The sequence below is a fragment of the Xenopus laevis genome, chromosome 5S, assembly GCF_017654675.1.
Source record: "Xenopus laevis strain J_2021 chromosome 5S, Xenopus_laevis_v10.1, whole genome shotgun sequence".
Taxonomy (NCBI): Eukaryota; Metazoa; Chordata; class Amphibia; order Anura; family Pipidae; genus Xenopus; species Xenopus laevis.
This window is the reverse complement of record NC_054380.1, coordinates 35,439,544-35,467,272: the sequence shown is the minus strand read 5'-3', so window position 1 is coordinate 35,467,272 and position 27,729 is coordinate 35,439,544. Positions and strand designations below refer to the sequence as shown.

General features: G+C 36.7%; 1 protein-coding gene across 4 annotated transcripts in view; it reads left to right on the top strand.

The window, feature by feature from the left end:
• Window positions 1-943: 943 nt before the first annotated feature.
• The window catches only part of wtap.S (WT1 associated protein S homeolog), a 29,525-nt gene continuing 2,739 nt past the window's right edge, over window positions 944-27,729 (top strand). The window contains exons 1-7 of one of the 4 annotated variants that reach the window (XR_005961538.1): window positions 944-1,249; window positions 9,179-9,214; window positions 9,302-9,357; window positions 11,177-11,235; window positions 14,755-14,882; window positions 17,320-18,078; window positions 27,387-27,541. Coding sequence is in view for 2 of the 4 variants with exons in the window: in XM_018265180.2 (XP_018120669.1) it covers window positions 9,185-9,214; window positions 9,302-9,357; window positions 11,177-11,235; window positions 14,755-14,882; window positions 17,320-17,498; window positions 27,387-27,541 (607 nt within the window). In the remaining 2 variants the exon portion in view is untranslated. Of the gene's footprint in view, window positions 1,250-9,178; window positions 9,215-9,301; window positions 9,358-11,176; window positions 11,236-14,754; window positions 14,883-17,319; window positions 18,079-27,386; window positions 27,542-27,729 lie in introns of those variants that run through there. The other 3 variants (XM_018265180.2, XM_018265181.2, XR_005961539.1) reach the window with 3 other exon arrangements.

Below are 27,729 nucleotides of genomic sequence, written 5' to 3'. Positions count from 1 at the left end.
GTGTAAAAGACACATTAACCCTATGGGCCCCTACACAGTTTTCCAGAGCCACTTTATTTGCTGCTGTGTCAGTGTCATGGCAATGACAAACATGCACCATACAGTCAGAAAGTGTAATAATATTGTCCATTCTACATGCCAGGCACATCGTACATTATATCATTTATTGGGTAGTCAATTGCATCAAGGCAAATATTTGCTTTCTTATAACCCGATCCAAATTACTGCAATGTGCTCCCTTGCACAATTACTACGTTCCATTCCCATGAATTGTCCATACCCAATATATTGTACCACACACCGCGACTTGAAAACTAGGTAATGCTTTCTCAATTACACAATTCTTATGTTTAAAATCATGTATATATAATACACAAAAGCCATGAATATCTTGTAAATATCTTTCTAAACGGTGAGTTCTGTTGTCATCCGTTATAAACGATGAGATCTGATGTCATTTCTGTCACATGACTCACTGAAACGTGTGTATTATAATAAATAATGTACCCCCTGTCGGCCTCGTGTTTTTATATGGTCATGAAACTCCTCGGTAACTTATAATATCCTTATATTTTAAAAGAGGGGTACTTTATTCACTATATAATACACAAAAGCCATGAATATCTTTTAAATTATATCCTTATAAACGGTGAGTTCTGATGTCATTTCTGTCACATGACTCACTGAAATGTGTGTATTATAATAAATAAAGTACCCCCAGTAGCAGAATATGAGGATATTAGAAGTTACCTCAGAGTTCCATGACCTGTATAAAAACACTCAGCTTGTGTTTTTATATGGTCATGAAACTCTGAGGTAACTTATAATATCCTTGTATTTTAAATGAGGGGGTACTTTATTCACTATATATAATTCCACGTTTTTTCAATTTCGTGGCCCAGTTCAGTCAGACAAGTAAATGCGTATAATCTCTCCCATGATAGGGGGTGTGACTGTAAAATGACTCCCGTCTCATTTCCTCCGCTGCCGCCATTTTGTGTCGGAGGCATCTAGAGGAGGAGGAGGAAGGAAGAGGCGAGGGAAAGAGAACTCCCGAACAGCTAAAAGGACCGACCGAAGCTACATAATCGCCTGTAGCGATTTTTCGTCGTACAAGCCGTATTATTTATCGACGGTACCAAGACAAACTACTTCTGGGAGCGCCGCGGAATTGCGAGTATCAGGACAGGAGCCGCCTGGGCTGCGCAGCTCACCGCATAAGGTGGGAGGCAGGAGTGGAGAGGACACGGTGGGTTTGAGCAGCGAGGCGTTCCGCAGTGTCCTTATGTTGGTTTGTATGTTTGTGATTTCGACTGAGTCTCCCCTGAATGTTTGTGTCTGTGGTGGGCGCTTGTTTGTATTTGTTGTAGCCAAAAAATGGCGGAAGTCGGGAGGTTGAGGCCTGCTTGTGAGTGACCTTAGAAACAGGGCTGTAGTTAAAGGAGAGGACATTGCAGGAAATAAGGAGCTCCTGAATTGGGGATGTTTCACTGCAGCCCCGGCTGGTGTTAGCTAGATGGCGGGAGCTGTAGTTGAACAGCAGCTGAAGGACTGTCGGTTGGACTTCCCTCATGTGAACTCAAACTAATTCTGTTGTGTGTGTGTGTGTGTATATATATATATGTGTATATACTTTTCCATAGGGCGTGCTGGTGCAGGGGCCCCGGTGATGGTGAATACCACCTAATTACATTCATTGCTCTGTTCAAAGAGTAAAAGCAGTCACGTGTCTGCTGGTGTGCAGCACTGTTACACTAGTACATATACTAGGATGGAAGTGAAACTACTATATTTCCCAATACAGGTATAGGATCCCTTATCCGGAAACCAGATATCCAGAAAGCTCCGAATTACGGAATGGTTGTCTCCCATAGACTCAATTTTATCCAAATAATCCAATTTTTTAAAAATGATTTCCCTTTTCTCTAATAATAAATGAATTTCTAGTAGACTTAAGGCATGAAGACCCAAATTACAGAAAGATCAGTTTTTTGGAAAACACCAGGTCCCGAGCATTCTGGATAACCGGTCCCATACCTGTACTTTGCTCCCAACAAATCATGAACCCTTAAGGTTCCCATAGACGCAAAGATTTTTCTTTGGTGATCGATTTCAGTGCAATCCAGCCAATCCGTCAAATTATTGTGAGGTTAGTGGGAAACGAATGATCGTACATTTTACGATTTTTCGTCCAACATCTGAAAATTGATCGGCCAGGTTTAAAAAAAAAATGTTCACCGGTCACAGTGAAATGTATCTGTTAGCAGGGCCAAGCAGGCAGCTACCCTCCGTTTCCCTGGCATCAACTAGACAACATCGCTTTAAATGGTCTTTTCAGTTGATGGACAAATAATACACTTAAACGATCGTTTCTCTCGATAACAAAATGATCTTTTAAAAATCTTGACATCTATGGCCAGCTTTACACAGGAATTGGCTTCCCATTAGCACTTGACGCTGCTCTGCAAAATGCATTGAAGTCTATGGGCATCAAAATGTTGTTTTGTTTTGTTTTTTTGCTGCATAACAATTTTTTTCACCCTTCTCCTTTAAACTTCTTTAGCTATAGAAGGAATTTGCTTTAAAATGTTGTTTCTGGTTACTTTATTGTAAATTTCTGCAAAATCTCTACTAGTCCTGCCATCTGTTCCACTTGCTGTTGCCTCCTGTTCCAGTCTGTGCAGCAGCACACTGCACTGTAGGATAAGAACCAATCAGCAGTTAGGCTGACCTGATGGGAAACTGAAGCTTGTCTTTGCTTGTGTGACTGCATTGCTGTGATTGGCTGCCCCCCTCCTAAAGCGAGTCCAGCAGGGACTGTTAGGACACGTCCACCCCTCATTTGAAACAGACAGGGACCAGGGAGCTCTAATAAAGGGGCTAATTTTGAAGACAATACTAATTAACACCAAAAAGTAAAACCAGTACCATATAGTATACTGTATTTATATACTGTTATTGCCTACAAAATTAGGCTTTTTTTATTTATGCTATGTCTCTAAGTCTTGTTTTGTTATCTAAATGTCTTTACATTGTTTCTTTATCTCTTGCTTTATACTGTAAATACTTAATAGACAAAATTTGAGATCCCCCTTTTCACCATACTCTTACTCATGAATACTTTGCTTTACATACACAATTATCTTTATTTAATGAAGATGTTGGTTACTATATTAGTTGCAGCAATTTCTTGGTGCAAAGGGGAGTTTTTATGTGCCTCTTTGTGCTTTGTGTCATGCTGTATTTGCAAGCAATATTACGGGGCCCATTTACTTAGCTCGAGTGAAGGAATAGAGGAAAAAAACTTTCAAATGTTTTTTTTTGGCTACTTCGACCTTCGAATCGAACGATTCGAACTAAAAATCGTTTGACTATTCGACCATTCGATAGTCGAAGTACTGTCTCTTTAAGGAAAAACTTCGACCCCCTAGTTCGCCACATAAAAGCTACCGAAGTCAATGTTAGCCTATGGGGAAGGTACCCACAGGCTTTGGTAGCTTTTTTTGGTCGAACAAAAATCGTTCGATCGATGGATTAAAATCCTTCGAATCAAACGATTCGAAGGATTTAATCGTTCGATCTAACGAATAGCGCTAAATCCTTCAACTTCAATATTCGAAGTTGAAGGATTTAACTTCGACAGTCGAATATCGAGGGTTAATTAACCCTCGATATTCGACCTTAAGTAAATTTGCACCTACATGTGCTAAGTTCAGATGCTGGGGTAAAAGTCCCTATGTAGGTGACTTGTAAGTATATGCATCGGTATATAAAAAAAATAGTGCATATATGAGCAGTTTTACCCATTTCTCTTTGGAGAAGAGTAATTTTAGTGGTTTGTTCCAGCAATGTACTCTATTAATGTAGCACCCCTGTGCCCAATGCAAAACTGTGGCTTTCAGTTGATGTGTAGTAGTAATGTTTATTGCCTGAGGTACCCAGTTTCTACTGCTTTCTCTAGTCATATCTCTGATTTTCACTTGTCACATGGCTTGGATTGTAACATGATGAGGTGCTTCATGGTTGAGTGGGGAAGGGTCGTGTCTCTCCCTGGCAGTGTATTATGCTGTCAACCAACTGCTGTATCTTCCTTAGAGAATTATTTTCCGACAAACAGTGTAATTGTGGAAAGTAGTCACTGGAGAACTAGGAAGACCCTGGGGTACTAACATGTAGTATTTCTTTAGAGCAATAGCACAAGAGACTCTCGTTGTTTTTCTTAGACACAAAATATGGCACTGAAAGGGTTTACATGTTCGAGGTATTTGATTATATTTGTTGCATTTGTCACATATAAAACATGATTTGAATATATAGATGCTTATGGTAAGCCCACACTTGTTCATTATAATTCCAATATCTGTATAAATTGGAAACAATTTGAGTACATCTGGTGTTTTGCTGCTGTGGTTTGTCTCCAAGGGAGAAATACTTTGTGCAATTCTCTTTACTGATTCATCAGGCTTTTTTTTCCTTTGCTTGAATTTTTTCTATTACATGTTTTGGAGCTTGCGTCAGCCACCATATCTATCAGCCCACTAGTTATTTAGGTTTGCTCACGTTCATTTTGGAATTTAATAATGTGTTTTCCTTCTTATTGTCCTGTAATGTGTGCATTTCCAGCTATTTGCTTAACATGATCTCATTGGTGTTTCTCATTTACATATAACGAAACTGGAAAGTTTCTGTGGTTATTTGAAAAATTTCTTTCCGTTTTCTTAGAGAAGTGAGTAAAAGTTTAGAGAAAGCCATCACACAAGCCTGAAAAACCAATCAATCCTGTTAGTCTCCCCGTTTTGCCACAGATCTTTCAAGTGTCCTTATACATAGTAGGGCATGTCGTTATATCTGTAATATTTCCAGATGCTGGCAAGAAAACTTCTTATGAAAGTATTCATAAATCAGTATAGTGCTAAAGAAGACCCTAAATGGAGTTTTATTTGTTTTTCCAGTTAGCAGTTTCAGCAATCTGGTTGCTAGGGTCCAAATTACACTAGCAACCATGCATTCATTTAAACGAGACTGCTATATGAATAGGGGAGGGCCTGAATAGAAATATGAGTAATACAAAGTAGCAACAATAATAAATGTGTAGCCTTAAAGAGCATTTGCTGTCAGTGACCCCCATTTGAAAGCTGGAAAGAGTCAGAAGAAGGCAAATAATTTAAAGGGTTTTTTCACCTTCCAAACACTTCCCAGAAATAAACTTTTTTCAAATACTTCCCAGTGTTTATTTTTTACTGTTCTTTCAAAGTCTAAGTTTACACTTCAATATAAGAAAAACGGTCACATATAGAAAATAGAAAGTAATTGGAAAAAGTCATTATTTCGGGAGAACTATCTGATTAGAACTACCGGTAAGCTTCTTAGAATTGGCCATTCTATAACATACTAAAATGAAACTTGAAGGTGAACCTCCCCATTAAACTATAGATTATACATATATAGACCCAGATATATAGGCTGCAGACATCGTTGGCAAATCCTGTTGTTTTCTCATGAACTGACAGGCGGGTAATTCCCATAATTTAATCTACAACCTCGCTGTTAGAAATTCATTCAGTGGGCAGGGCCAATTTGAAAAAATGGGAATTTCACTTTGATGTGATTTTTGCTAAAGGTAGCCTCTGACCATTTTTTTTCATCCTATGTTTTGTTTGCATTGATCAGTTGACAGTCTCTAAGAGAATTCATAGTACAAATTACCCCTCATCCTATGCGTTAATTCACTTTGAGTTTGACAGACATGTGAACTACATGTGCAGGGCCCATTTCATGTTGGTGGGGTGCAAGTGCAGGCCTATGTCCTAAAATATTCTTATTGTAAACAAATAGTGTTTCCCTTGTGACATTTGTATGCCTAGTTCAGTAATCTAGAAAGCGTATACAGGTATGGGATCCATTATCCAGAAACCCGTTATTCAGGAATCTCCACATTAATGGAAAGACCATCTCCCATATATTACATTTTATCCTAATAATCCAGATTTTTAAAAATGTCCTTTTTCTTTTGCAGTAATAAAACAGTACATTATACTTGATCCAAACTAAGATATAATTATTAGAGGCAAAACAATCCTATTGGATGTATTTAATGCTTACATGATTTCCTAGAGATTTAGGCTATGGAAATTGTTTTTAAAGCACCAACCATGGAGGATTAAATTATTGATTTGACGTATATATACTGTTAAAACAAACCAAAACAAACCAAAAAAAAATCTCCCCCAAGTTTTTATTGCAGTCTCTTGGCTCTGCTATGTTTTATTGCCCAATAGACCCTACTGGATTATTAAAATAAAACTTCAGCTATTATTGTGGGCTGTTATCTACTTTCTATCCTCTGCATGAATGGTTGCCCCCGTAGCTACACAACAGCTTGTTTATATAAAGTATAGTTGTCTTTCTCAGGAACACACACCAGTTTTGCCAGTGTAAGACACCAGTACATTACATTGTTTTTCCTTTAAAACACTTTGATTTATTGTTGTTACTGTACCTTTAAGGTGTTAAGGGCTCTGTATGATATTCAACCCTCTTTCAAGCCTATATGGAGTATATAACAGAAATTGCCATGAGCACCTATATTGCTTCTTTTCATTTGCTGCAGGTGTAATCATTCTTGCTGTCATCTTGAACAAAAGGAATAATTGAAGGTGGCCTTTTGTTAGTTGTCTATTCCTTTTGTATGGTACCATATGAGTGCCTGGCTACATTTTCTTATTTTATTTGTTCGATCCAAACAGGTGCTTCTGCTCCATTTCATTTGCTCATCTGGCAAGTGCAATACATGCCCAATTTTTCTGACATTATGGTGGATCAATTTTGCACATGTAATTCAGTTGCTCATCATCCAGTATTTGTGGTGGCAGGATTATCTTTGTGTCCGTATCTGCAGACCCCCCTCTGCCCATTGTCATTCTGAAAGAGTTTTTATTTTAATCGGTACATTTTTCAATTTACTAATAAAGCAAGTGGTGATTATGCATTTATGGTATGCTACTTGAGGTTTAGATTGAGGTGAAGGTTTATTCATGCACATTATGTTTCCATTTTGTACAGCTGTTTTTTCATATAATGATGCAGTTGGAGAACAAAATAGCGTATCTCCAAGGACCAGATCCATCCAAATTAACAAGCTTCTCCATTGATACCAAAAAAATGTAGTACAGGTATGGAACCTATTATCCAGAATGCTCGGGACCTGAGACTTTCTGGATAAGATCTTTCCATCATTTGGATCTTCATACCTTAAGTCTATTAGAAAATCACGTAAACCTTCAATAAACCCAATAGGCTGTTCCTGCTTACAATAAGGAATAATTATATCTTGGTTCATGTACAAGGTACTGTTATTATTACAGAGCGACAGGAAATAATTTTTTAAAATTTGCATAAATGGAGGTTATGGGAGACCGCTTTTCCGTAATTCGGAGCTTTCTGGATAATGGGTTTCCCGATAACGGATCACATACTTGAACATGTACAAGTATGGGACCTGTTATCCAGAATGCTAAAGATCTGGGCTTTTCCAGATTACAGATCTTTCCGTAATTTGGATCTTAATACCTTGTCTACTAGAAAATAATGTAAACATTAAAGAAACCCAGTAGTCTGGTTTTGCCTCCAGTAAGGATTAATTCTATATTGGTTTGGATCAAGTACAAGCTATTGTTTTATTATTACAGAGCTAAGTCAAAATGTTTGCACACTCAAAACAAAACAATTGGACATAAGGGTGGTTTGAAAAAATAATTTTTACTATTGTTCAAGAAGACATTTTACATGGATAATGCCATACAATACATGGCGCAATTTATACAATGTTAAAAAGTAGCATAGAAAATCAATCACCCATTAGTCTCATGTAGCAAACAAGAAATCAGCAAGGGAGCGGATACACCTACCAGAAAAATGAGAATGGCCCCAACGTTTCGGCACCAAGGCCTTTGTCAAGGGGATGGTGTATCCGCTCCCTTGCTGATTTCTTGTTTGCTACATGAGACTAATGGGTGATTGATTTTCTATGCTACTTTTTAACATTGTATAAATTGCGCCATGTATTGTATGGCATTATCCATGTAAAATGTCTTCTTGAACAATAGTAAAAATTATTTTTTCAAACCACCCTTATGTCCAATTGTTTTGTTTTGAGTGTGCAAACATTTTGACTTAGTATTGATATTGGTTACCTTCGGTAGGGGTAACATTTGTTTTTGCACCTCTTGCTAATTTTTGTACGTTTTTGGTGTGCCCTCCATCCATTATTAACTATTTATTATTACAGAGAAAAGGGAAATCATTTTTAAAAAATTTGGAGATTTATGGATAACTGGCTTCCATATAACATCCCATACCTGTACTTGTCTTTATAATGATTGTGCACATAAACCAATTAATTGTTGATGTGCCATAATAACATTTGTACATTTTTGGTGATCAGCAGCTCATCATTTCATTATCATCAGAGAACCAGCGAATAAAACTATTAAAACTTGGATAGCATTTGGCAAAATGTAATTTTAATTTTCTGGTGTCATTTTAATATCACATAATGTAAATACCATATTCATAACACTTTTTTTATACTATTTTCTCCTAAATAGTAAATCTGAAAGGCATTGCATGTGCTCAAAACATGTGTGTGCTGTTTTCATGTTAGGTCTGCATTCAGTGGGGCAGAAAACACTTTACTTGTAGGGGTTTTTCACCTTTAAATGAAATCAAATTTTTTTGGTATGATGAAGACTGATATTCTGAGAATTTGCAATTGGTCTTAATTTTTTGTGTTTTTTCAGTTGTTTAGCTTGTTGTTCAGCTTCCCTACTGTTTCGTATTTCAGCAGCTATCTGGTTTCTAGTCTTTAGTTTAGTGGTTTGAATGAGAAACTGGAATATTAATAGGAGAGGAACACAAATTCTAAATCTGGAAAAAAGGAAGGCAAATCGTTTAAAAACTATAAAGAAAAAAACATTTAAAAAGTTCCTAGTTATAGAACATTCTATAACAGTAAAAATTAACTTAAAGATGGCTGTCTTCCTATTGTTACATACAGTTGTGCAGATTGAAAGAGCAGGAAAGGAATGTTGAAATGTTCTGTGTTTATTATTTTACTCTTTTTTTTTTTTGTCTGTTTTGCAACTAATATCTAATCATCAAATATTTTTTTCTTATTCAGGTCACCATGACTAACGAAGAACCTCTCCCAAAAAAGGTAAGACCATAAGTTTTTCTCTTTCCTATTTTAAATCCCATCCATATTATTTCAAATCTTGAACTAAAAAAATTATAATTTTTTCAGGTTCGTCTCAACGAATCAGACTTTAAGGTCTTGCCCAGAGAAGAGCTATTGCTAAGGTAAATTATTGATGCAAGAGGGGACAAGTGTGCTGGAAAGCTGCTTATTTTCTTGCTATACAGAGTTGGTGATAGTAAATGGCATGATTTAAAGTCTCTTTAATAAGCAATTGCACCAAACTTCAAGCTGCACAGTCGCTTTAGAAGCAGCAGACTGTCTTTTTCTGAATATGCATTCATAACTAGTATTAGTATTTTCATAATTTGGAACTCTGGCTATCATACTGAAGGGCAGTCAAAACATGGTGCAGTTGTTTTCACTCAAATGTATACTTGCTAAACTTTGATTAGCAGAACCACAGTTTCAAAGTAATGAAAAGTTTCAAAGAGAAGGCCAGGCCAGATGGGGCAATTGTCAGCCTGCTTTAAGCACAGGCCAAGAATCAGCCAATCCACTGGCATCTGCTGTGTCTCTCCACCCAGAGGCACTGCGTTGGCCTGTGTGTCTGCACCCAGGCTGGCGCAGTTCCTTTGGGTGCAGACACAATTGAGCAGATGCCAGAAGAGGAGCTGGTTTTACACAGGCTAAGAAACTGCCCTGTGTGGTATTATCCTAAAGATTAACAATGGGATTGCCTAGTGCTGCTAAACTTAGGGGCAGATAGTACAGTAGTAGAGTGCTCACCTGGTTTTCAGGTGCCTGGTGCTACACAGCATATAAGACCCCCTGCTCAGGGTCAGAACAATCTGTCATGAAATCCAAAATTGCTGAAGCACACGAACTGTTGTAATGAATGCAAAAAGGTGATTTTATTGGCTCATTGTTGACCTTAAAACATGGCAACGTTTCGGGCCACACAGGGCCCTTTATCAAGCCCTGTGTGACCTGAAACGTTGCCATGTTTTAAGGTCTACAATGAGCCAATAAAATCACCTTTTTGCATACATCACAACGGTTTGTGTGCTTCATCAATTTTGGAAAACTCAAATTCAACTAGGGAGTTATACAAATTAGATTTTTTTTTTATTTTTTTTTAATTTAAATTCGATTTTTGAGATTTATCATGCTCTGGCCCTTTAAGAACTCCAATTCGACTAGTCTCCAACTAAAACCTTCCAAATTGCTGTTTAAATCAATGGGAGAGGTCCAGGGATCAATTTTTAGTTGTTTGCAGCCTTCCTGACATTCGTGCTTTTTTCTGAGAAAAAACACGAATCAAATTTTATTCGTTTTCGGGTCTATTGCATTCATCCGAGTTTAAAAAATAAGATTTTTCTAAATAAATTTGAATTGGTCAAATTTATGAGGGTATAGGGGTGTTTTTAAAAAAATCTTGAATTTGAAATTCATCCTTTGATAAAATGTTTTGAGGCTCTGTACCACCCCATGCTCACCACAGCCTTTAGCAGTGAAGAGCTGTACCTCCACAGATGTCCACTATACCTCCAAATGAAATTAAACATTTTGTTCTTCCACTAAAGAGAGATAATAAGCTCTGTATTAACAAGCTCTAAGCGCGTACAGCTTTTTAAATAACAAGCCACTAATTATACAGTTTTTGTTCAGGACAATAAATTAAAACTGCCCATTTAATATGGCTTTATATATTAATTTCACTCCTAAATATGTAGAGAGATCTTGTCCTAAATATCCCTGCTAATTCACTGTGGTTGGTTCAACATTACATTACAGTACTAAATTGTAGTTTCAAGCCGTGGAAACAGATAACCTCTAATAACAGACAAATTGTATAGAGTAGTTTATGCTGTTCTAATCTGAAGATGCAATTATTTATTAACCTTGATTCTAACATCTTTTATTTACCAGATAATATATGCAGGATTCAAATAGATTTTTTTTTTTGTCACTTAACTATAGGTGGAAACAGTATGAAGGTTATGTGCAAGCTCTGGAAAATAAATACACAGATCTTAACTGTAAGTAAAAAAATATATTTTTTTTTCTTCATTTAAAAAATGAAAATGAAGGTTCACATTGGTGAAACCTCCCCCCTCCCATTACATGCATGAAAAAAATCTGCACCTTCACTTATCGCATGATCTAAAGTCATGATTGGATTCAAATGTATGCCACTGGAAAATCCAGAATTAGGTGCATCACAAGGTTTTTAAATGTTACTTTCAGCTTGGTCCTCTTTAGTATGCATTTGAGAAATGTAAAAAATACAATGTTTTTCCTTGCAAATAAAATAGTGGTATTGGAGTCCAATGATGTGGTTTCATATGAACAAATAACAGAATAGCTTCATCTTCTCTCTGGCTAATGGGAACCCTCCTCATAGAGCCAAATGATGATGATCAGCTCACATAGCACACTTCACTGTGGTGGGCTTTAGATCATGTACATGCTTACTTGAAGTGTATCCTTTTTTAATTCTATTCTGTGAGTCTGAACAGAGCAGTTATTCATAGCAACTTTTCATTTGGTATTAAGTATCCTTTTCAATATGTTTTCTTTACTTATTAGCCTTACTATTCTCTTTTAATACTGCAATTGAAAATGCTTTTTGGTTGAAAGGGTTGAAGAAATGACAGCTTCCCTGTTGTTATTCAATTCTAACTTTTTATTGTTTTTTTGTTCAGGCCCACTAACCTAGAAAGTTTAAAATCAAAATGTAATGGATAGTAGTTAATTAACCATCCAGATGGCACTTCAAAATGGCAGTCTGTACCTTGTTCAACATGAGTTCAATATCAAAACTTTGTGCAACAAAGTACTTTATTTTAAAAAGTATCTATTGCTTATTTAAATTAAACAGAGAATAAAATAAAACCAAAAGCTTTAACTTTCTAGTTGTCTGGTGCTTAGGAGGAAATGTCTGCTGTTTAAATAAGCTCCTCCTTTTCAAATGTCTGACACATGACCGCTGGGATATAGAGTGTTTGTTTATGAAGAGCACATATCTATATTTAAATTGTTAGTACATTTTTAGTTACCTTTTTCCATGATGTTTCTAGACTGTTTGCAAAAAGTCTTAATTTTTGTGTTTTTTTTCATTATCTTTTTATTCATCTGCTTTATGAATTAGTTATGAATTTTGTCTGCTAACTGGTTGCCAGGGTCCAATTTACCAAAGCAACCATGCAGTGTTTTGAATAGAAAGCTGGAAGATAAATAGGAGAGCGCTGTATTAAAACAAAACATTTACAATATAGCCTCGAAGACCAATAGATTTTTTGCCTTGAATGGTCCGTTACCCGTTTGAAAGCTGGAAACAGGCAGAAGTGTAAGGCATTTAGATTAATATTTAACAATTTTAAAAGGTTACATTTTCCTGATCACATGATGAGCAAGCATAACAATGGCCCGCTATTGTCTTTTAATAGAAAAAGAACTGAACAATGTGGATCTTTTTTTTTTTTAAAGTCCGTAGGGCTGCTGCACACACTAAAAAAGGATAATGCCCTGGTGCTAACAGTAATGTTATATAGAGTTTTGCAAAAAATGCTGTTGCACTCTAGGGACTTAAACAGCATTTTTTGCAACATAAAGTTGCATTTATTTGTGACATAAAGTCACGAGATTTACCTCCACATCCCTAATTTGCATATGCAAATTAAGGTTCGGTCGTGTAGAAGGATTTGGTGGAAATCTGCTGAAAAAGGCAGAATCCTGGATTCGGTGCATCCCTACTATTAAGTTCCCTTGGATATAATGTTAAGTTTATTAATCCACCACACCTCCCTAAATTTGTGGTATATGCGTTGACATGTCTGTGTGGCCTCATCTATATAGGTTAGACCACACAAATGGTTAAATCACTTGTATCACAACATCGATCCGCTATTAACTTGGGTAATATTTCTTTACCGGTTTCTAAACACTTTGTTGAGAGATATACAGTTAGGTCCATAAATCTTTGGACAATTTTGTTCTAATTTTGGTTCTGTACATTACCACAATGAATTTTAAATAAAACCACTCATGCAGTTGAACTGCTGTCTTTCATCTTTAATTCAGTGTGTTGAACAAAAAGATTGCATAAAAATGTGAGGAACTAAAGCATTTTTTTTAACACAATTACTTTCAGGGGCTCAAAAGTAATTGGACAATTGACTCAAAGGCTATTTCAGGTGTGGGCAATTCCTTCGTTATGTCACTGTCAATGAAGCAGATAAAAGCCCTGCAGTTAATTTGAGGGGGGGGTGCTTGTATGTAAAAGATTTTGCTGTGAACAGACAACATGTGGTCAAAGGAGCTCTCCATGCAGGTGAAGCAAGTCATTCTTAAGCTGCAAAAACAAAAAAAACCATCCGAGATATTGCTACAATATTGGGAGTGGCAAAATCTACAGTTTGGTACTTCCTGAGAAAGAAAGAAAAAGCACTGGTGAACTCAGCAATGCAAAAAGACCTGGACGTCCACAGAAGACAACAATGGTGGATGATCATAGAATCACTTCATGGTGAAGAGAGACCCCTTCACAACAGCCAAACAAGTGGACAACACTCTCCAGGAGGTAGGAGTATTGATATTCTAGAAAGGCTAGATTGGACTTTTCTTAAAAAAAAAAAAAACCATCTAAAAAAGCCAGCACAGTTCTGGAAAAACATTCTTTGGAGAGATGAAACCAAGATCAACCTCTACCAGAATGATGACAAGAAAAAATTATGGAGAAGGCGTGGAACAGCTCATGATCCAAAGCATACCACATCATCTATAAAACATGGCGGAGGCAGTGTGATGGCTTGGCGTGCATGGCTGCCAGTGGCACTGGGACACTAGTGTTTATCCATGATGTGACACAGGACAGAAGCAGCCAAATAAATTCTGAAGTGTTCAGAGACACTGTCTGCTCAAATCCAGCTAAATTCAGTCAAATTGATTGGGAGGCTTTTCATAATACAGATGAACAATGACCCAAAACATACAGCCAAAGCAAGCCAGGAGTTTATTAAAGTAAAGAAGTGGAATATTCTTGAATGGCCAAGTCAGTTACTTGATATGAACCCAATTGAGCTGCATTTCACTTGTTGAAGACTTAACTTTGGACAGAAAGTCCCACAAACAAACAGCAACTGAAAGCCGCTGCAGTAAAGGCCTGGCGGAGCATTAAAAAGGAGGAAACCCAGAATCTGGTGATGTCCATGAGTTCAAGACTTCAGGCTGTCAATGCTACTAGCAAAGGGTTTTCAACCAAGTATTAGAAATTAACACTTTATTTTCAGTTTTTTAATTTGTACAATTACTTTTGAGCCCCTGAAATGAAGTGATTGTGTTCAAAAAGGCTTTAGTTCCTCACATTGTTATGCAATCTTTTTGTTCAACCCACTGAGTTGTTTCATTTAAAATTCATTGTGGTAATGTACAGAACCAAAATTACTTTATCAAAAAAACTTTCTCTTTTTGGAATAACAAATAAACTTGCTCTCTTTTTCACCATATTTTAAGACCTGTGAGTGCCTTGCCTATAAGATTGATTTTAATTATTTCAGCTAATGATGTCACTGGACTGAGGGAGTCAGAGGAGAAACTAAAGCAGCAACAACAGGAATCTGCCCGAAGAGAAAATATATTGGTGATGAGACTGGCCACAAAGGAACAGGAGATGCAGGAATGCACGGTTAGTATTAGCCCAGGTTTTAACTTCCAGTATAAATGTAAAGTAGACCTTTTGGTTCACATCATTATTTGTTTTGCATGTTGGCATGATCATTTTTCATTAATTTTCTTAATTTCTCAGAATAACTGCATTGAATCTGAAACATTGAAAAAAATCTACTGAGCACTTTTGCAATTCAGTTTTTTTCACATGAACTGAATTTAATCTTTCACGCTTTTTCAGATAGTTCCTACAGCAATTGATTACTGCAAGTAAGGTGGTCTCTGCCCTAGTGTAGCTTACAATCTAAGGTCCCAATTTTCTTCGGGAATCTGTTAACCTGTCTGTATATTTTGGAGTGTGGAAGAATGAATCTGAGGAAACCCACAAGAGCACTGGGAGAACATAAAAACATCTTGCGCAATGGATAGAACTGAACCCAGAGCTGACAGATGGCAGGGCTAGGTTCAGGAGTTAATTTTCTATGCAGACAATGTTTCTAGCTAGATGCCTGCTGTATAGTAGTCCTGTGCAGCTCCTGTAAAATTATCAGCATACCAATGCTGTTCTTGTCTAGATTCATGTCCTAATATTTATAACAAAGATTGTGTTTAGGTTTTCAGATGTGCATGAAAGTTATCAATTATTTAGCTAGATATCCGTATGGGAGGCCTTACTGAGAGCTATACAAAGTAGCCTGTAATGAGCTACTGTACGACCGGCTTAAGTCATTTAAAGGGGTTATTCACCTTTTAATAAAATTTTAGTATGATGTAGAGTGACAGTCCAAGAAAATTTGCAATTGGTTTTCATTTTTTATTACTTATGGTTTTTGAGTTATTTAGCTTTTTATATAGCCGCTCTCTGGTTTGCAATTTCAGCAATCTGGTTGCTTAGATCCAAATTACCCTAGCAACGTAGAAAGGACCAGCACTCTGTTTTCCAAAGAATTCAGTAGTTTATTTTAATATCAGTGTCTCCAACGTTTCGGCCCACTTTGGGGCCTTTATCAAGGATGCTTGATAAAGGCCCCAAAGTGGGCCGAAATGTTGGAGACACTGTGATATTAAAATAAACTACTGAATTCTTTGGAAAACGGAGTGCTGGTCCTTTCTACAATTTTATATACCACTTTTGACCAAGCACCCGGCAAAACGAGATGTTGTGAAGGAGTGCGGGTATCATCTGCAATTTATATATATATATATATATATATATATATATATATATATATATATATATATATATATATATATATATATATATATATATATATATATATATATATATATATATATATATATATATATATTTTACAGGATATTCATGGCGTGCGTGTGTGTGAATATATAATTTATGTGTGTACATATATATCCAAACATGCTGACCATCTAAAATGGTGGGGTGCTTAAGCTTGGGAGAGATGTCAACAGCATAGGATTCAGATCGTACTAGAGGTGGCTAGAGTGCAACGCCCAGGGCATGTCAAATCTTGAAATGCACTTCTCTATCGATAGAATTGCAGACATGATCCACACCTCCCAGTTGTGTTCAATTTCTATAACATGACTGAAGCCTTTTGTGCACAGTTTAAGACCTTGATTTGGCAGTAGTGTTGACCAACACTAAGTTAATATAGTAAGAGCCTACTCCACTTCACCTCATTAGTACATTAGTAGCCCTACTATAAAGCACCTGCCTACCCACTTGTACTAGAAAGTTGCCAATCTCTGTACAATATTCCTAACTTGATTATTCTATTATGGCTTACCTAAATGCCTTTACCAATTTAACTACAGAGATGCTTGTTTGAGATAATCAGTACAATATTTTTACTATATTTCATTTTGAAATCTGACCGTGTCAATTTCCCAACTGCCCCCAGTCATGTGACTTGTGCTCTGATAAACTTCAGTCACTCTTTACTGCTGTACTGCAAGTTGAAGTGATATCATCCCCCCCCCCCCAGCAGCCCATCGGCAGAACAATGGGAAGGTAACCAGATAGCAGCACTTGCACTAACACAGGATATTAGCTCCCTGGTAGCTCTAAGAACAGCACTCAATGGTAAAATCCAGGTCCGGAGAAACAGCCTGCCAGAAAGCAGTTCAATCCTAAAGCGCTGGCTCTTTCTGACCAGACAAAATGACCTGAGATGGCTGCCCAGTGCCTACACACCAATATTACAACTAAAAAATAATACACTTGTTGGTCCAGGAATGAAATTTTACATGGTAGAGTGGATTATTTGCAGTGTAAACAGTGTAATTTAGAAATAAAAATGACATCATAAAAATTACGGCAGGGTCCCTTTAGAGATAAGATTGTCTCTTGGCTTATGTTAAGGTCTGGTGTATATTTTCTCCCAGAAATTTGATTTTTAATTCTGTTTAGAGTATCTTTTCTTTCATGACATTGCTGACATGTTTGTAACTGTCTCCAATTGTTACCTCTGCAGAATCAGATACAGCATCTAAAGCAAGTACAGCAGCCAAGCGTTGCCCAGCTGAGAGCAACTATGGTCGACCCTGCCATCAACTTGTTTTTCATCAAAATGAAAGCAGAACTGGAACAGACAAAAGACAAACTGGAACAAGCCCAAAATGAACTGAGTGCCTGGAAATTTACGCCTGATAGGTAAACAAAACAAATACTCCCCAGTCAAGACTTCCCTGACAGTCCCACTACGAGAATGCTATGGTGGGATGGCCAAGTACTCGTTTTGCACACCAAGACTCAGACTCTTGTGAGCCAAAAAGCCACATTTTTACACTGTCCAGCTTATAATGCTTAATGTAAAACTTATCAGGTGAACCTTGTATTTCAGCTTTTTATTTTCCTCCCCTCATTTGCTTCAGAGGCCTGAGAGCGTCGGACTATTCCGAAGATGTGGCCACATCCGCCTTTGTTCCCATTTCTAGAACACTTAGAAACTTGCAAAAGTGGTTCTATTTGAAGAAAATACAGGGAAAAAAGAAGTCTTAAGCCTGGCACAATGTGTCGGCAACCATTTTGTGGAGGAGAGAACCTAGTGATTTTATTTGCCTTTTGCAATAAGTCCTGAATTGAACATGTAAAATTCCTATAACATGCTAAAACATGGAATGTTTCTAACTTTGAGATTAGTGACTTATAGACACTGTAAGTCCTTATTTCCAAATAAGACTCTGGACTTCATTATTGTTCGCTGAACTGTTGGGTCCAAACGCAAACTAAGGTGATTTTTATTGTAATGGGGATAACATAGACATGGGCATGTATTAATTGAAAAATGACACCAGAGTAGTGCATGCTTCTAAATAACCAGCTAGTATTGTATTTTTTTTTCTTTTTTTAGTACTCTGCTGGTATTTAGCTTGGTTCAAGCGCATTTCTCTCATGGTTGGTAATGCAATGGACCTTTAAAGCACACACACACACAATATGAAGGTGTGGTAATCACCTCCATGGAAGCTAAGCTTGGAACTTGAAAATGTCTTTACAACTATGATAAAGATAGACGTATGAAAATGGTCTGAACTGTGCTAGATCTCTCTCTAAGGCACAAGCTATTGACTTCATTTTCGAAGTGTTCGACTATGCTATAAAATAGCAGTGCACGGTTTTAAAATCATTTGATGTTTGCCTGTGTTATGCTTCTTATTTGTACTTTTCTATAGCATAACTGGCTTAAAATGGGCTCTATAAGGTCAATTTAATGTCTTCCAGAAATTATATTTATATGTGTGTGCAGTTTTGACGTTTGAGAGTCTAGGTTTGAAAGCAACTAAATACCCAAACCCTGTAAAAATAGCAGTTCTGCTTTTAGCACATTTTTATAGTGACTTAAAGGAAAACTGTACCCCCAAAATGAATACTTAAGCAACAGATTAAATTAAGTGGCATATTAAAGAATCTCACCAAACTGAAATATATATTTAAGTAAATATTGCCCTTTTACATCTCTTGCCTTGAACCCCCATTTTGTCTGTGTGCTGCCTCAGAGATCACCTGACCAGAAATACTACAGCTCTAACTGTAACAGGAAGAAGTGTTGAAGCAAAAGACACAACTCTGTCTGTTAATTGGCTCATGTGACCTAAGAAGTATAGTTTGTTTGTGTGCACAGTGAATCGTACGATCCCAGGGGTCTGCCCTTATTATTTAAAATGGCAATTTTCTATTTATGACTACCCAATGGTGCATACTACTAAAAAAGTATATTTATTATGAAAATGATTTGTTTACATGAGTCAGGGTTTTACATATGAGTTGTTTTATGCAATATCTTTTTATAGAGACCTACATTGTTTGGGGGGTATAGTTTTCCTTTAACACAAGGCAATATTAGGTTTGTACCTTAATTCAAATGTGACAAAATTGCTTTCTTTTTTTAGGTTTCATTTGGACCTGTTAAGTACTGTGGTAAATCTTCATATTAGATCTATATTATTTTAAACATACAGTCATGATTTTTAGAAATATAACCATGTACTGCTTTTCTTTGCAAGGACCAGGTAAGCATGTGGACAAAGCCCTTGAACACTAAAACAGCATTTGAAAAGTTATTGGGAAATTACATTGCAAATGGATTGCTAAACAGTTCTTGGAGACAAAGGAAGATGCTGGTCTTGTTTGGTTTCTATGCGTTTGTGATAAAATTTCTAGTATTTAGTTGTTTTGCACTATATGTGAATAATATTTTTGTTGAAAAATATGGGCTTCAATCTGATGTTTTTAAATTGTACATCTCCTGTTATTTATTTCTTTATAAAGAGCAAATGTTTTTATATTTATATATATATATATATATATATATATATATATATATATATATATATATATATATATATATATATATATATATATATATATATATATATATATATATATATATATATATATATATAAAAAATTATTTCAGAAATTTACAAGGGAAAAAAATTCCACCCCCCTTTTTTTTTTTTTTTTTTTTTACTACATACTCATTCATTTGGCCTTAGGTAATATGGTTGCATAAGCATTATTTAAACTGGCAAAAATAAATATATATTGGTTACATTGTTCCATGTTGAAGGAATGCATTCTGGGATTTGAAATCTTTGCTTTCAGCACCAACTGCCATGGCAACAGAGGCACTTCAAGTCCCACAATCCATTCATTAACAACGCGAGGGAGTGACAGAATCACTGGCCGCCTAAGGAGGGTGGGGACGTGGTTCCCATCAAGTCAAAGGCAGACTAACATGGTTAAGCACAAGAGTAAATGCGAATCTCTGTTAGAGAGAAAATTAATGCACAAAACTATACTAGTGAAAACAATCCTATTGGGTTTATTTAAAGTAATTTTTTTTAGCAGAATTAAATTATAAAAATAAGAAAATATTCTTTATTTGGAAAACCCAAGCATTCCAAATAGATCCCATACATGTATATTTATATGCATTTTTTTTTTTTTTTAATTCTGTTTTTACATGAATCCTAAAGCAATAATACTTACCCTGTTTATCTTTTAGCAGTTAAAACCATAAGCTAGGACAATATTGTTTAATATATATGTAAATACAATGGATTTCACTTCACCCCCTTGTTACTGTGTATGATAGGAAGTGGTTAGTTTTTAATTTTCTTGCAAAAATGGACTGTTCAAGCACATGTAAATTCTGTTATTAGAAACGGGCTTTTAAAAGTTTTTTTTTTTTGGGTGGAGGTTGTATTTTAATATTGTTAAACATGGATTTATCATAAATAACTGGGGAAAGAACACCATATTTCCATATGGCCTCAAACTTTGATATAATTCCTTATCCTGATCAATGAGGAGTAGGACTTTGGATTGCAAGCTGTGTTTAAAGTAGATGGAATTGCTCCATTTACTTGGGGGTGCAAAAAGTTAGATACCCCCAAGTGATTGTATACACTTACCTGAAAACCCAGCCCAGTGCTCCTATCAGCAGAAAACTGCACCGGCCCGGGATTCTTCCAGCGAGCAGTACGGAGTGATCCTCTTCTGGCTTCTTCTTGCGGCTGCACATGCGCAGTAGAGTGAAAAGCCGAACGTTTAACGGAAAAGGCGGCTATTTTGTTCTACTGCGCATGCGTCTGCCCTGGGAAATTTGAAGAAGAAGCAGGAAGACAATCACTCCGTGGTGCTCACTGGAATAACCCCGGGCTGGTGCAGTTTTCTCACCGGCCCTGGGTGTCAGGTAAGTAGCTAACAATCACTTGGGGTGCCTAACCTTTGGCAACCCCTTTCCGTCTCCTTTAAAGTCTTTATAACTTTTGTTCATCCTTTTTTTTTTTTTTTTTTTTTTTTTTTTTGGTGTTTATACACTATAAAGTAAAAAAACAAAAGTAACGGCAAGATGAATAAAACGATGGTGCTTTACAAGATATCTTTTTAAAGCGCCCATAACCCCAAAAAATACTCATTTGTTCATTTTGTGTATTAAAATGCAGTTGTATTTGTAAAGCATGAAATCTTTAACCCTTTCAATTTGCTGGGTTTTTTTTAACTTTTTTTTTTTTTTTTAACTGGAGAGGCATATACTAGGGGCAATGAGACTAAAGGAACAAAAGACTATTTTTTAGCAACAAAATAGGTGTTTTGGAGAACACAAAATTCAAGGATTTTGCAAATGAAGAATAGTGTAGGGGGGGGTTACATGCTCTGATTTAATTACCTGATATGAAATATGGTCCTTCAAAAAATGGTTTAAACTTGTACCACATGAAGCACTGTATTCTGTTTTAGTGTAGCAAGTCCAGTGGTTGTATAGCTTGGTAAAAGTATTATGAATTCCATTTTTGTGCAGTCTGCTTTAGAAAATTCATGGAAATAAAACACAAGCAATTTGGGAATTGTTGAAACTTCTAGAAGACTTAAGGTTGAATTTGTATTTTAGCCTCAAAAAATTCCATTGATTGATTCACTATTATCAGAGATCATTTCTCCCATTTGGCAGAATATCAAGAAAACCAACATGGGCCATAAGCATTAAATCTAATTGTAGATCATTTATGAGGAATAAGGTGTGCAACAAAAGATTGTTCCAACTATTGGTATAGAAATTACCTGTAACGTGATAAATGTTGTATTCATAGTAGTTCCTATGTAGATCAGTGTGCCTCGCTACTTCTGACAAAAGGTAAACTGTATTGGATGGTAATATATTTAACAGGATCTGCCTTCATTTGATTCCTTCTTTATAGACAGGTGTTCAGACAGTGTATTTATATATATTTTTTTTTTTTCTTGCTGGTAATTATTTGCGGTCTCCATCTTTAATCTGAACTGCTGCATAAACCATTGGGAATCACTTGAGAAAATAGCTGCAAATGAGTACATGAAGTTGGTTTGGACACACACACATAGCTGCTTGTGGTCTGCTTATAGGAGAAATACATTTTAAATCACTATCGACTGCCAAATTTTAAGCAAACCCAATGCTTGTAACCGCTTATCCAGTTTCCAAAGCCAGTGCCCCTGTTGGCAGAATACTGCAGCGTCCTGGGCTACTGTGTATGAGCACCACAAGCAATCCGCTTCTTCTACTTTGCTCTGTGGTGGCCTTGGGTTGACACATGCACAGAAGAGTGAAAAGACACACTGCACATGTGCATCACACCCAAAGAAACTAAAGCTGATTTCTCTGTGGTGCTCGCACAGAAATACCCGGGGCCAGTTCAGTTGTCTGCTAACAGGAGACCCAGTTTTTTCCTTAAATGTTTTTCTTTCTGGTAATAAGTGTTATGCCTCAATTTTATATGCTACAATACAATCAACTGTATGTAGACTCTCAATACTAATTGTTCAAGGCCCTTCATAGCCCTAAACATGTTTAGGTTAATTGTTTAAAATGTAATTGATTATAGCATGACTAGAAATCATTGCTTCAGTTCTTCTCTTTCTTTGTCTAATGTTGGGTTGCCCCTTCCTTGCCATCCACTTTTTGCTTTCGTCGGTGCATGTATGGTGGGGCAGTGGATACATAGGGTGCCCAGTAAAAATGAAGAATTAAAGGTACAGTAACATCAAAAAAGCAACTAATAATATAATGCAGTGTTGCCCTGCACTGGTTAACTGCTGTTTGCTTCAGAAACACTACTATTGTTTATATAAGTAAGCTGCTATGTAGCAATGGGGGCAGCCAATCAAATGAGAAAAGGCTCGGGTTACGCAGCAGATAAGCTCTGTAGAACACAATGGTGTTATCTGTTATGCACTTTTTAACCTATGCCATATAGCCTTTTTTCAATTCCCGCCATTGTTACACAGCATCTTGTTTATATGAACTATAGTAGTGTTTCTGAAGCAAACACATCAGCTTTACCAGTGCAGGGCAACAGTACGTGATATTTTCATTACTTTAAAACCCTTTTTATGGTGTTACTATTCCTTTTAAGTATATTATTTCTGTTACACATGGCAGCATATGTCCTTACCACTATGCCACCTGGATTTAAGGAAGACAAATGTGCAAATGGTGATCAGCTTTGAGAAAATATGGAGGAGGAGAATGAGTGAACTTTGTGTATTATCTGGAAGTGGTTGGCTATAACAAGTTAAGGCTAAGTTTGTTTTTTTGTTTTTTCAGTATAGCATAGCAAAGAAGTGCCCAAACTGCCCCTGCTGCATTCAACAAATTAATTCCCTTTGAAGAGAAAAATATTCCCATGTAATTAAAACTGGTCTTTGTGGTGCAAAGTATTCCACAATCAGGCTATTTAACATAGTTGTCTACCAATCCTGAATACCTGTTGCATATACGTAAGTGGCCAAAGCTATAATGGGTAAGGGCACACGGGCGGATTTAGGGAGATTAGTTGCAACAGCGACAAATCGCCTCTTCTTCGGGGCGACAATCTCCCCGAACTGCCTTCCTTTACATTCCCGCCGGCTATAATGAAAAATCAGCATCGGATTGCACTCGCGGTGCTTCGTTTTTCTAAGTTGCCCAAAAGTTCCTCACAAGGAAACTTCGGGCGACTTCGGAAAACGAAGTGCCGCAAGTGCCTTCCCGATGGTGTTTTTCCATTGTAGCCGGCGGGAAGGCAAGTCGGGGAGATTGTCGCCCTGAAGAAGAGGCGATTTGTCGCCGAGGTGGCTAATCTGCCTGTGTGCCCTTACCCAAAAGTTTGCTACTTCAATTAGAAGTGAGATTATTTGTGGGCCCTGGAAAGTGGTGGTGCCTCTTAATACCCAATTAATCTTTATCTCAAGCTTAAATTTTATCTCATGTCACATTGGAGGCTTCGATTACTTTTTTTTGTACAATTTAAAGCAAAAGAAAGAGGGATGGTTGGAAGAAAAGGGAAGTCCCTGAGGTGCCCTAACAGAAAGGTATTAACAAACGATTTCCTGCATAAGAAACACTTTACAGTTCCAGCTTTGAATAGCCTCAACAAAAATAAAATAATAATCAAGCTCACTGCCACTTAAATTCTCTGTATTGTTTATGGGACCTGGATATTATCAAATTGATTAGTACAAATATCAAAATTTTATTCTTTTAAGACTGTGCTTTAGGTCCGTTTGCTAAATATACGTTTCTGTTGAGGAAATGAGGGAAACCGATAAAGGCGATGGCAATGTTAGGATAATGAAACACAGTGTGTGGTGTAATAGCGGAGAAACTGAATCTGGTTGCAACTGCGATTTATTTAAATGGCAGCCATTTGGCATTGCATGTACTGACAGCTTTCAGTCCGAAAATGTACACGTGATCATGGTGAATGGATTGTTTCACCTCTTTCATCACCAGCTGACAAACCCGGGGGGCCTTATTTATCAAAGTCCGAATTTATCTGACTATTTTAATTAAATAAAAGTCTGATCAAACTAAAATCCACGATTGGACCTTGTTTATTATTAAAAAATTTCGGTTTTATCGGATCCGGGACAACCCTGGAAAAATCTAGAGAAAATCCAAATAGTAAGATTTTTTTCAGATGTTTCCCGAAAAGCCAGAAATGGTCGGATTATCGGGCTAATTCTAGCGCAGACCACAAACTTCCAAACAGGATAGGGACCTCTCCTATTGACTTGTATACAACTTCCGCAGGTCTGATATACCGAATTTTTGGATTCTAGCTTTTTCCCTCAGAGCTGTGGCTAATATACTAAAAATCATTATAGCGTTCTGTGAAGAAATTCTAATAGTTGTGCGTTCCGATGCCTACTCAGCCTTTTCATATCTTATTTTTGCTATGGCCCCAAGTAGTTGTGTTGTGAAAGGAGTACCAGTAAAACGAAGACTGACATGATGAATTTATAAAGAGATGAGGTTGTTACTGGGGAAAAATGCAGAACTAAATAGCTTGCACAATGTATTGCAAGTGAAAATTTATAATGTTATTCTGCAGAAAGAGAGTAAAGAACTTAAATATCAGGCCCCTTTTTTCCATTAGCTAAACTAGAAAGCATTTCCTTTAACCAAAGTCAATGTATGAGTTTACAGTGCCTTTTAAAGGGGTTGTTCACCTTTAAATTAACTTTTAAATTGATATTGAGAGTGATATTCTATTGCATTTGTTTTTTATTATTCAAGCTATTTTTATTTAGCAGCTCTTCAGTTTGCAGTTTCGGCATTGTTCCAAATTACCCTAGCAACCATGCATTGATTTGAATAAGAGACTTCAATATGAATAGGAGAGGCCTGAATAGAAAGAAGAGTACAGGTATTGGACCTGTTATCAAGAATGCTTGGAACCTGGGGTTTTCCAGAGAACAGATCTTTCCACAATTTGGATCTGCATACCTTAAGTCTGCTATAAAAAAATGTAAACATGAAATAAACCCAATAGGCTGGTTTTGCTTCCAATAAGGATTAATTAGACCTCAGTTTGGTTCAAGTACAAGTCACTGTTTTATTATTACAGAGAAAAGGAAATAATTTAAAAAAAAATGGATTTTATGGATAAAATTGAGTCTATGGAAGAATGCCTTTTTCGTAATTTGGAGCTTTCTGGATAACGGATCTCATGCCTGTAATGAAAAGGAACAATAAATGCTTAGCTTTACAAATCATTTTTTTTATATGGGGTCAGAAAGAGACAGAACAATTTTTTTAAAAAAATGCAGACCAATTGAAATAATGCAGACCAATTGAAATATTGCTAAGAACTGGCCGTTCTATAACAATAATATCTAAACATTAAATTAAAGGTGAACCACTCTTTAAGCTTAGTAACTATATACCATGGATTGGATGCAAAATGTAATGTTTATTTACATAAATTCGAAGCATAGAATTTTAGGTCTGTAACATTTATTTTGGTCTATTAAATAATATCAATCACATCTAATTCAATGGTTTCAACCACAGTTATCCAGTATTTTGGAGCTGGTAAATTAAAAAAAAACTGGAATTGGTGCAGCTATTTTGAGCTAGACTGAGCAATTTATAGCTGATTTGTAGCTGATGGAGAGAGTTGAAGCTAAACAAAATTAACTTAGTTTTCATTGGAAGAAACACATGATTGACAATCCTTTGAAAAGATTTTCCTGTGATTTATATTGAGCATGTTCAGGAGGTTTGTCTCCCACAGTAGCACAGATTTAATCTGGCAACAAAGCTGTGTCAGGGCCCTAACAGGATATGAAGGGTTGGAAATTCACTACAGTTCAGGGTTTCCTGGAAAGGATGGATAAAAGTTTTACATTTTAGCCATTTTAATATGTTATCAAGATCAATTAATGAATAAGATGTGAGGGGGGGAGGACAGATGAGATTGCTGTAGGGAGGCCTAGACTGACCATGTCTTCTTGCCTACTCAAAAATCTGGGCCTTTTACAAAGAGCCTACTACTCTGGGGAGATCCCCAGCATATTTAGATGTATGGGGCTGTCAGTGAAAATACTGAGCCACAAAAGACCCCCATACTATCAACTGGATCTGCATGTGTTGTAGGGATGCTGGGGAGTTGTTCACCATCAGGTGACCTTTGCTCTTGGGTCAGTTTAAGCATGACACTACATATAAATGGGTTTTCTATGCCCACTGCATTTATACAGGGGAAAAAATGAGATTCTCCCTTGAGTTGGTTACTTGGTCAGCCAGGCCTATATTTATATAAGTTTAATGGGAATACACTAATAAGATGTACATGGATAACTAAACAGGGTTTCATGTAAAACTATGCGGATCAAGTGATATAGCATTACACAACTTTATTGTGATTAAAATGAACTCTCGTCACTATGCCATACGCTATAATGGTTGCTACCCAGAGTAGAGAAACAAACCATAATAATTATACTGAAGTAGTTATGTCAACAAGTAGTTTTGGTAGACAATAAGTGATCCTTAGGTTTGCCAGGTGTATCTGGACACTGTATTTTTTTTTTTTTCCTTCCTTTTTTTAATAACCAAATTGTTTCCATGCTCTGCAAGAATCTAAGAACCATGATGACTGCAGGCAGGAGTCCTGTTTTAGGATTGTTAATCTAACATATGAGTCATGTCTAGTTACTTATATTTGTGGTCCCACAAAATGTCACTCAAACATTCCTTCATGTTTTGATGGTCAACTCTTTCCTTTACAGCCAAACAGGCAAAAAACTAATGGCAAAGTGTCGAATGCTTATCCAAGAGAACCAAGAGCTGGGGAGGCAGCTGTCCCAAGGCCGCATTGCCCAACTCGAGGCCGAGTTGGCTTTGCAGAAGAAATATAGTGAGGAACTTAAAAGCAGCCAAGATGGTAAGGCCCTTGTTTCAAAATAGTTAACTGAACAACTTCCTATGTGATAATTGTGGTTGTCAATATTTATATAGCCATGGGGCAGTGCAGTAACAAACTGTTAAATTGTATTCTAAGGGATGAAGTGCCAGGCATAGAGAGAGGTGGATAGCCCTGCCACATATACCTTACAGTCTACATAGGTCGTG